The sequence below is a fragment of the Procambarus clarkii genome, chromosome 25 (genome assembly GCF_040958095.1).
Source record: "Procambarus clarkii isolate CNS0578487 chromosome 25, FALCON_Pclarkii_2.0, whole genome shotgun sequence".
In the NCBI taxonomy this organism is placed as follows: domain Eukaryota; kingdom Metazoa; phylum Arthropoda; class Malacostraca; order Decapoda; family Cambaridae; genus Procambarus; species Procambarus clarkii.
In genome coordinates, this window is record NC_091174.1 from 4,230,413 (window position 1) to 4,241,903 (window position 11,491).

At 43.6% G+C, this 11,491-nt stretch overlaps 1 protein-coding gene across 2 annotated transcripts in view; it reads right to left on the minus strand.

Annotated features, from left to right (window-relative positions):
- LOC123753613 (dual 3',5'-cyclic-AMP and -GMP phosphodiesterase 11A) overlaps positions 1–11,491 on the minus strand; it is a 78,261-nt gene that overhangs the window by 29,767 nt on the left and 37,003 nt on the right. For both annotated transcript variants that reach the window (XM_069331178.1, XM_069331177.1), the window contains exons 3-4: positions 7,552–7,716; positions 2,958–3,258 (exon numbers count right to left, since the gene is read on the minus strand). In XM_069331178.1, the coding sequence (XP_069187279.1) occupies positions 2,958–3,258; positions 7,552–7,716 (466 nt within the window). The remainder of the gene's footprint in view (positions 1–2,957; positions 3,259–7,551; positions 7,717–11,491) is intronic.

Genomic DNA, 11,491 nt, shown 5'->3' on the forward strand with positions numbered 1-11,491 from the left:
ACCGCCGGCACTCGGATAGTAATCTTGGGCATAGCATTTTACCAAATCACCTCATTCTTTGGGGCACACGTGAGGAACACAAATGCGAACAAGCCTGAATGGTCCCCAGGACAATATGCAACTGAAAACTCACACCCCAGAAGTGACTCGAACCCATACTCCCAGGAGCCACGCAACTGGTATGTACAAGACGCCTTAATCCACTTGACCATCACGACCGGACATAATGAGGTGATAGCCGAGGCTATTTGAACCACCCCACCGCCGGCACTCGGATAGTAATCTTGGGCATAGCATTTTACCAAATCACCTCATTCTTTGGGGCACACGTGAGGAACAACGTGATTTGGTAAAATGCTATGCCCAAGATTACTATCCGAGTGCCGGCGGTGGGGTGGTTCAAATAGCCTCGGCTATCACCTCATTATGTCCGGTCGTGATGGTCAAGTGGATTAAGGCGTCTTGTACATACCAGTTGCGTGGCTCCTGGGAGTATGGGTTCGAGTCACTTCTGGGGTGTGAGTTTTCAGTTGCATATTGTCCTGGGGACCATTCAGGCTTGTTCGCATTTGTGTTCCTCACGTGTGCCCCAAAGAATGAGGTGATTTGGTAAAATGCTATGCCCAAGATTACTATCCGAGTGCCGGCGGTGGGGTGGTTCAAATAGCCTCGGCTATCACCTCATTATGTCCGGTCGTGATGGTCAAGTGGATTAAGGCGTCTTGTACATACCAGTTGCGTGGCTCCTGGGAGTATGGGTTCGAGTCACTTCTGGGGTGTGAGTTTTCAGTTGCATATTGTCCTGGGGACCATTCAGGCTTGTTCGCATTTGTGTTCCTCACGTGTGCCCCAAAGAATGAGGTGATTTGGTAAAATGCTATGCCCAAGATTACTATCCGAGTGCCGGCGGTGGGGTGGTTCAAATAGCCTCGGCTATCACCTCATTATGTCCGGTCGTGATGGTCAAGTGGATTAAGGCGTCTTGTACATACCAGTTGCGTGGCTCCTGGGAGTATGGGTTCGAGTCACTTCTGGGGTGTGAGTTTTCAGTTGCATATTGTCCTGGGGACCATTCAGGCTTGTTCGCATTTGTGTTCCTCACGTGTGCCCCAAAGAATGAGGTGATTTGGTAAAATGCTATGCCCAAGATTACTATCCGAGTGCCGGCGGTGGGGTGGTTCAAATAGCCTCGGCTATCACCTCATTATGTCCGGTCGTGATGGTCAAGTGGATTAAGGCGTCTTGTACATACCAGTTGCGTGGCTCCTGGGAGTATGGGTTCGAGTCACTTCTGGGGTGTGAGTTTTCAGTTGCATATTGTCCTGGGGACCATTCAGGCTTGTTCGCATATATATATATATATATATATATATATATATATATATATATATATATATAAAATATAATAATATATTTATAAAAAAAAAATATATATAATATTATATATAATATAATATAAAAATATATAAAATATAATATAAAAAAAATATACAAAAATATAAAAATATACAAAAATATATAAAATATATATATATATATATATATATATATATATATATATATATATATATATATATATATATATATATATATATATATATATATATATATATATATATATATATATATATATATATATATACATATACTCACACTAAAACTAGGAGGGATACCCGGCGGAATCCGGGACAGTCTGTCTCTCTCTCTCTCTATCCTCTATTCCACCTTTCTTTTTACCTTTTCCCCACATCCTCCCCCACTTCCCCTCCCTTCTGCCCCTTCCTCTCCTCCCTCCATTCTATCCTTCCCTGTCCTCACCATCTTCACTACAGTCCGTCATCATCTTCACTATTGTTCCCTCTCCCTTATTGGCCGTCCAAACCACTTAGCCTGGTCGTTAGGGCGACGGCCTCGCATCTTGCAGGGGAGGCATTTGATCCACGATGGTCGAAGTGGTTGGGCACTGTCCTTTCTCCTTTCTAGATGCTTCCAAATCAATCTGACTGAGCGCTTTATCCTAATAAATACCTTATCTAAAGGACCTTTGAGATCTTGATTATTAATTTTAGCTCTGAGAAGTTTTGTGGTTGGTCATGTTTGTGGCGTGCAATATGGCCGTGTTTGTGTGTGGTTAGATCGCCTTTAAGACTTATAACTTATTTAGCAGAAGCGCGTTCATTTTCCTGGCTTTAAGAGCAGGTGTTCACTTCTGAAACATTTCGGTCGTGATATTGTGAGTGTTCATAAGAGCTTCGGTAGTGTGTGCGTGCGTGTGTTCTCGTGTGTGTGTACTCACCTAATTGTGCTTGCGGGGGTCTGGTTCTTTGGTCCCGCCTCTCAACCGTCAATCAACTGTTTACTAACTACTACTTTTTTTTTCCCCACACCACACACACATATCCCAGGAAGCAGCCCGTGACAGCTGACTAACTCCCAGGTACCTATTTACTGCTAGGTAACAGGGGCACTTGGAGTGAAAGAAACTTTGCCCATTGGTTTCTGCCTCGTGCGGGAATCGAACCCGCGCCACAGAATTACGAGTGTGTGTGTGTACTCACCTAATTGTGCTTGCGGGGGTTGAGCTCTGGCTCTTTGGTCCCGCCTCTCAACCGTCAATCAACAGGTGTACAGGTTCCTGAGCCTATTGGGCTCTATCATATCTACACTTGAAACTGTGTATGGAGTCAGCCTCCACCACATCACTTCCTAATGCATTCCATTTGTCAACCACTCTGACACTAAAAAAGTTCTTTCTAATATCTCTGTGGCTCATTTGGGCACTCAGGTTTCCACCTGTGTCCTCTAGTGTGTGTGCCCCTTGTGTTAAATAGACGAGTAGTGTGTAGTGTGGGTGTGTGTGTGTGTGTGCCCGCGCACGCACGCCTGTGAAGACCCCATGAATGAGGAACCATGCAAACATCAAGCCACTTGGAGCAGCTTCCAGGCGTAACACTCACCTTCGACACGAGGACCTTCTTGCCGGCGCTAGTGCTCTGGACGATGAACAGCGAAGCCCCATCGGCGCTCAGCAAAAGGCTCAGATTAATAATGATCTTGTGAGTGAGTCCCTTCAGGTCCAGGTCGTTGGCGATATCCTTCACGATGTCCAGGAAGAAGTCCTTCTCATCCTGCGATCTCAGCTGCTTCTTGCGGTCCAGGGTGATGCTTTCGAAGCGGGGGAGTCGAACCTTGGACTCAATAAGGAGGCAGAGCATGTAGCTGGATGAGGGAGGAAGGGAGCTGTACTTCCTCATGGCTCTGGGTGGAGAGATGAGAGAGAATAAGAAAGAATTAGTCTAATACGTTGTCTTGGAAGGAAGGAAGGGGGGAAGTGGGGAATGAAGGAAGCAAGGAAGGAAGGAATCACGAGACTAATCTCATCGCTGGAGCTTATGGCCTATAAGTTGCAAGGACCTGATTCCTTTCTGATTCCCGCCCAAGTATTAATCGTATCGTCGATACAAAACTTGAAAAGTATACGAAATCTACAATTAATTAATAATTTCACTTAAAACCACTCTCAAACCTAGCTTTATTTGACACAATAATATTAGTTCTTTCAAGAGATTTCAAAATTATTTCTATATAAAATATGAATTAATGTTATAAATAATGAACCTCATCACTTCAGCCGATAAACTGTTGGAAATACAAATTTCACAGAATACCCGCAACACAGAACCTGAAAAAGTTAGAAAAACAAATAAGATAAAAAAATATATATATTTACAAATGTGATAGACAATAATTTGATCATAAACATGCTGGCTACACACAGGAGAGAACCACGGATACATAAATGGTGATTGGAAGGAGCAGCAGAGGGTCCAATCACATGGTTGGTATGCCAGTAATATAGAATTGATGAAGGCCAAGTTGATACATAGAAGCTCCTCAATGTACTCATGAGGTTAGAAAAAAGAAAGAGAGACTGGAAGACGAACAGACACAGACAATTATCTACAGAACAATAATGTATATAGAAAGGGGAGAATGAGAATCTAGATGACTCACACAATTCCGACTCGACCATAACAAGTACAAAAGCCAGTACCCAAACATCACCTCAGAGGCTCACACAGGACAGTGTACAGTTGACCAGGACTGCTGCGTTTACACGTTGAGAGAAAGTGTACATACGACTCAAGCGGTAGGAAATAAAGCGCACATTAAAGAGACGAGTTCCATATATACACACACACACACTCCATGTTTGGACGAGAGTAAAGTGCTCATACAGAAACACAGTAAACATGGAACACCAAAAAGCGAAGTCATATTAAAAAAAAATTGATTTAGCTGGTGCGCTCGTCAGCCAAAAGTCTCTAATGTAGACTATATAGATATTTTCATGCAAATTATATTTAAAGATATTGAAGTCCTTAAAATATTGTCTTTAAAACTACTCAAGTTGGAGCCTTTCTGGGCATTCTGATAGCAATATTTTAAATTGTGGGACAACTCAAAATGCAAATAAATAATATGACTTTTTGAACTTGAGGCACCACGGGTTGTCGACACAAAGATGCGGAAAACAGCACCCCTAACAAATTCAACAGCAAATTTAACGCAAATTCAACGTTAATTTAAAGCAAATTCAACGTTAATTCAACGTAAATCCAACGTTAATTCAACGTAAATCCAGCGTTAATTCAACGTAAATCCAACGTTAATTCAACGTTAATTCAACGTAAATCCAACGTAAATCCAACGTTAATTCAACATTAATTCAACGATGCTCTTGGGGGATATTGTGACTCCTGGACCCTGCTGGTCCGCCCTGGAGCTCAAAACCACAGTAGACGTTTCCCTATGATAAGAGTCTCAGTTGATCTTCCGCGTGGTGTCAGGAGGCCTTCAATGGAGCATACCATCAGGGTATAAGGTAGGGAAGCAGACTCACACACAGCTACACCATCACTCCCTTATACACGCTGGGTATAAGGGGTGGGATACCAACCCTCTGAGGAGAGATGAGAAAACTTTCAGTTCAGGGTCATAAAATGACCCCTGAGGTAAACTCAATTGTTTTGAACCCCCCCCCCCCAAAAGACATGATAAATTAAAACAGTGGAATTAATAAGTGTATTGACACACACATGCACGCCCGGGCGAAAGTACACACACACGCACGCACAGATGGAGGTACCCGATGGTTCACGGGTCTCTCCCTCTCCCTCCTCATGAAATCTTTATCCTGTCCCCCTCTTTCTCCCCTCACTCCATCTTCCCTAATCCCCCCTCTCACCCTTTCCCTCACTTCCCCTTATCCTTCTCTCATTCCCCCCCCCCTTCAACATCCTCACTCTGTTCATTTTTATCCCTTCTTCCCCTCTCTCCCATGCCCCTCTCTCTCTCTCTCTCTCTCTCTCTCTCTCTCTCTCTCTCTCTCTCTCTCTCTCTCTCTCTCTCTCTCTCTCTCTCTCTCTCTCTCTCTCTCTCTTGTTTATAATTCTTCGGCCTCAGACGCACGGGGTCCAGGGTTCGAGACCCCAACAGCCCAGGTGAATGAAATATATCTTTTTTCTCTATATCGTCCTTTGGAATTTCACGGTGTATTAAACAAGAGTAATAGATGTCTTCTTACTAATATTTCCACAAATATATCCCATAAATAAATTACCTTGTTAAAAATATTTTGTATATCTGAAGATCACAACCAGTCATAACATCACAACCAGTCATAACATCACAACCAGTCATAACATCACAACCAGTCATAACATCACAACCAGTCATAACATCACAACCAGTCATAACATCACAACCAGTCATAACATCACAACCAGTCATAACATCACAACCAGTCATAAGGTTTCGCATTCAAATTTTGCAATTTCAATATTATCAAGTCAGTATCTAGCAACCATTACATTTTTTCCCAGCATTAAACTGTCTCTGTCAATTGTTCGTTCAGTTTCAAATGCCTCTCTAGATCGCCATGTTGCGTTCAGTTTCAAATGCCTCTCTAGATCGCCATGTTGCGTTCAGTTTCAAATGCCTCTCTAGATCGCCATGTTGCGTTCAGTTTCAAATGCCTCTCTAGATCGCCATGTTGCGTTCAGTTTCAAATGCCTCTCTAGATCGCCATGTTGCGTTCAGTTTCAAATGCCTCTCTAGATCGCCATGTTGCGTTCAGTTTCAAATGCCTCTCTAGATCGCCATGTTGCGTTCAGTTTCAAATGCCTCTCTAGATCGCCATGTTGCGTTCAGTTTTAAATGCCTTTCTAGATCGCCATGTTGCGTTCAGTTTCAAATGCCTCTCTAGATCACCATGTTGCGTTTTTAAGTGCGTGTGAAATTATACTTTCTTCCATATTTTTTGCATTATTTGCAAACTTGCAAGCAATGGGGGGGGGGAGGATAGAGGGAACTATCATGGGAAATCGCAAAGCCATTACGACTATATAGCACTTGGAAGGGATCAGGATAAGGATTTGGGATGGGACGGGGGGAAGGGAATGGTGCCCAACGATTTGGACGGTCGTGGGATTGAACGCCGGCCTGCATGAAGCGAGACCGTCGCTCTACCGTCCAGTCCAAGTGGTTGGACTGGGGGGTGGGGGGGGACAGAAACAGTTGAAGAAACTCTATTCTTTTGCTGTGTATTTGATCTCGATAAACTTATTTAAACTTGTTACTGGTCAATCCTAAGTCTGCGCCATTTATATTTATGATAAACCATTGAAGTTTATGAGAGAGAGAAAGACAACCGTCCTCATCACTCGGACTCATCACTCGGACTCGTCACTCGGACTCCTCACTCGGACTCATCACTCGGACTCATCACTCGGACTCCTCACTCGGACTCCTCACTCGGACTCATCACTCGGACTCATCACTCGGACTCCTCACTCGGACTCCTCACTCGGACTCATCTCTATACTAAACCTCTGATTTTTTTAATCACGCCCTAAGCCCGGGGGGAGCCGGTCGGCCGAGCAGACAGCACGCGGGACTTGTGATCCTGTGGTCCTGGGTTCGATCCCAGGCGCCGGCGAAAAACAATGGGCAGAGTTTCTTTCACCCTATGCCCCTGTTACCTAGCAGTAAAATAGGTACCTGGGTGTTAGTCAATTGTCACGGGCTGCTTTCCTGGGGGTGGAGGCCTGGTCGAGGACCGGGCCGCGGGGGACACTAAAGCCCCGAAATCATCTCAAGATAACCTCAAGATAAGGAAGCTCCTAATGGAAAAGCATTTACCTTTCCATTGGAGACTTTGGCGCCATGGAGAGGGGGAGACCTGCTGCATGGGTAACAGCTTCTCTTCCTCGTCTCACCCAACCCAGGCTTTACACCCTGGAGAGACCACTCCTGACCGACAACCAGAGCGCAACTCCATAGTCTCTTATGATTGATGAATGCCTACTAACCTTCCCATCCCCCTTAGGATAACCTACCTAATTACATGGGTGTCAATAGCACTTCTGGTGCGTGTTTCATGAAACGCAGACTTCACCAGGTACTTCAAGACATCGAACTCTCCACAACGTTACCTTCCTAGCTGCCCCCTGAAGGTGTCTGACAGATCCTGAGAGACCTCATCCTTACCTGAAGCTGCTCCTCCGGGCTTCAGCCGCCGCAGACGCCGCCGAGGGCTCATAAGTCCTGAAGACCGACTTGCTTTTACACTTGGCGAAGTCGTGCCGAAGATACTTCTTCGAGTTCGACCTTCGAGCCTTGGAGTCGTCATCATTGAAGATGGAGTCCGCGATTCTGAAAAATCAGGGTTAGGGCTTATTGAGAGATTTTTTTTCCCTCGCGAGAGGAAAGAACTCCTCGTCAAGTGAGGAGTTCTAACTTTGTGGTTAACCAGAAGTTGGCTGCCACAACTCAAGACGCTCAGCTGCCAGTAACATCACCCCGGTTGTGTAGCATTAAGCAAGATATTAAAATGGGGCGGATCTTGATATCACGTGGGAGATATACAATGAATGTTTAATGAAAGATATTCCGTGCGGGTTCTCGAATATATATATATATATATATATATATATATATATATATATATATATATATATATATATATATATATATATATATATATATATATATATATATATACCTCTTAATTAACCAAAAATCTCCGGACTGCAAATATATGTTTTGTTTGTAAACATTGTGATGGCTCAATGTGATTTATGCGTGACAACTCAAGAGAATAATGTTAACAGCACAAAAAACATCATATATAAATGTCACGTTTATTGTGTCAGTCTGAGAATATTAGGCCAATGTTATACAAATTTATCCCACTTCTTATAGTAATTAATTTACAGGTGAAGTTTGATTTACAATACAATGGCATTCATTTTTTTACAGGACATTTCGTATGATCTCGGTATTTCAGACAAAAAAAATTATTATTATCAAATTTTGTTTTCAGAAGTAAATCTAATGGGTAGTATTAGTGGATATATATGCTCATACATGCATATAAAAATATATACATAAATATGCATGTTATTAGCACATTCATATTTTTCAGCACCCGAATTCTCTTTCTCTTGTGGTGAAGTGAATACATACACACATAGAATTTAAAATACAGGAAATAGAGAAAGGAGTAAGTATATTATAGAGTGCATTTACTCGTAAGGGCCGCGGCCCCACGGCATGTTGCTCACTTTGTTTACTGGTTTTAATAAAGACAGAGAATTGAACCCAAATTACACTGCCAGTATAGGTATCATAGACCGAGTGTGGGAACCCTAATCTATGTCCCACTTACCCAAATACTGCTATCTCGCTCTCAGTTATTCTGGTGCTGCTATCTCGCTCTCAGTTATTCTGGTGCTGCTATCTCGCTCTCAGTTATTCTGGTGCTGCTATCTCGCTCTCAGTTATTCTGGTGCTGCTATCTCGCTCTCAGTTATTCTGGTGCTGCTATCTCGCTCTCAGTTATTCTGGTGCTGCTATCTCGCTCTCAGTTATTCTGGTGCTGCTATCTCGCTTTCACTCTCACTTATTCTGTTGCTGATATCTCGCTCTCACTCTCACTTACCCAAATTCTGTACACTTTGCTGTACTTATTTAGTATCACTGTAACGTGAATTCCTTTGTGCGGGAACTTTCCAGATCAAATAATCTCACTGTTTTCCATGGCAACTCTCCGTAGTATTATGTATGTCGCAATCATGTCTCTCCTGCTTCTTCTCTCTTCCAGTGGCGTGAGGTTAATTCTAATCATCTTTCCGCGTAACTCGTACTGTAATGACTTTGTAATCGTGATTGTAACTATCTAAAACTACAATCACCCTACTCTCCTTATCACTGAAATCATCTTCATTACATGCTTTCATCATCACTGTAACCATTTTCACTATTGAGGCATCGCAAGGTACCTATCTATAACCATCATCACTTTCTTCCCTATTCTTCACCGCCTTTCACTATCTTCTCTACTCTTCACTACTTTCCCCTTCATTGTCACTAAATACTGTCTTCATCAATAAACTGCATGTACGCTTAAAATATTATATACCCTGTTTAGCAAACACACACACGAAATTACACAAACACACACACACACGAATTTACACAAACACACACACACGAATGTACTCAAACACACACAGGAATTTACACAAACACACACACACACACGAATCCACACAAACACACACGCGAATCTACTCAAACACACACACGAATCCTCACAAACACACACACACGAATCTACTCAAACACACACACACACGAATCCACACGAACACACACACAAACACACACACGAATCCACACAAACACACACACACGAATCTACTCAAACACACACACACACACGAATCCACACACAAACACGCACACGAATCCACACAAACACACACACAAATCCACACAAACACACGAATCCACACAAACACACACACAAATCCACACAAACACACGAATCCACACAAACCAAAACACACACACACACATTACTCACCCCAAAAATTAATAAAACTCAGCAATTTCTCTCCCATGTTGGTTCTTTTCATAGGCCAAATATAAAACGCTTTAAAACCCACTTTAACCATAAGAGCCTCTGGCGCGTTTTTCTGCGGAAACAGAAGTTGCAGGATAAGACCAGACATGAATTAGATATAAAACGCAATGGCCCAACTTCCTTCCGCTGTCTGAATCGTTAATACGAGAGTGGGGGGGGGGGAATGGTGGGGAGGGCTGAGGCGCTGCATATAGTGTTATATTGCAGAGCTGTAAGGGCGAGGGGCGTATGGCTGACGTCCGGGAATTTCAGCCCCCTTGTGTGCAGGTGGGAGGGGGTGGGGGGAGAGGTGGGGGAGGGGGTAATGGCCGTCATATGAATTCAGAGTTCCCAGTAGGTGAGGGTGAAGGGGGCGTTGACCCCTAGTGTTTTTTTCTGGTTCCTTCTCTTTTATTTGAGTTTATTTTTGTTACCCCTTTCGTTGTGTCCTCTAGTTCTCCCCTTTACATAGTTATCTCTTTCTCTCTCTCTCTCTCTCTCTCTCTCTCTCTCTCTCTCTCTCTCTCTCTCTCTCTCTCTCTCTCTCTCTCTCTCTCTCTCTCTCTCTCTCTCTCTCTCTCTCTCTCTCTCTCTCTCTCTCTCTCTCTCTCTCTCTCTCTCTCTCTCTCTCTCTCTCTCTCTCTCTCTCTCTCTCTCTCACCATCCTTCTAATCCCCAACAACAAGAGCTCTCTCTATTGATCTCTGCCCTCTGATCTTCTATCGCATATCGTCTTATTCCCTTCACCGTTATCACCGTATCTCCCTCATCCTCCAATTCCTCGTTCACCCATTTTTTTCTAATTTGAACATTCTTTCTACCACGAGGAGAAACTCTTTCACGAGGAAGAGTCATGGCTAGGTTGTGGGGACGACCGCCGGAGTCCTGACAGTCTCCAGTTCGAGCCCCGAGGTATATTGTTACCTGCTATGGTGTATTGGTTAGTGTACTGTCTCGTCAGCTGGTAAGCCTGAGTTCAATTCTCTCATTGGGGAAAAGTTTTGTGTGTTAAATATTTATTTGGAGGCCTGGTCGAGGACCGGGCCACGAGAATGCTAAGCCCCGAAATCACCTCAAGATATACCACGCTTGAGTCTCGCTCATAAATGCATAAATGTATGCATTTATGCATTCTGATATGACGTCGGAAGTCGGAAAACACATCTTAAAATTGGAATTGAGAGAGAGAGAGAGAGAGATGTAATGTAATTATTAAAAGAAGGCACCAAGCTGGGAAGGCTATGTAGCACGAGAGAGAGAGAGAGAGAGAGAGAGAGAGAGAGAGAGAGAGAGAGAGAGAGAGAGAGAGAGAGAGAGAGAGAGAGAGAGAGAGAGAGAGAGAGAGAGAGGGAGAGAGAGAGAGAGAGAGAGAGAGAGAGAGAGAGAGAGAGAGAGAGAGAGAGAGAGAGAGAGAGAGAGAGAGAGAGAGAGAGAGAGAGAGAGAGAGAGAGAGGGAGAGAGAGAGAGAGAGAGAGAGAGAGAGAGAGAGAGAGAGAGAGAGAGAGAGAGAGAGAGAGAGAG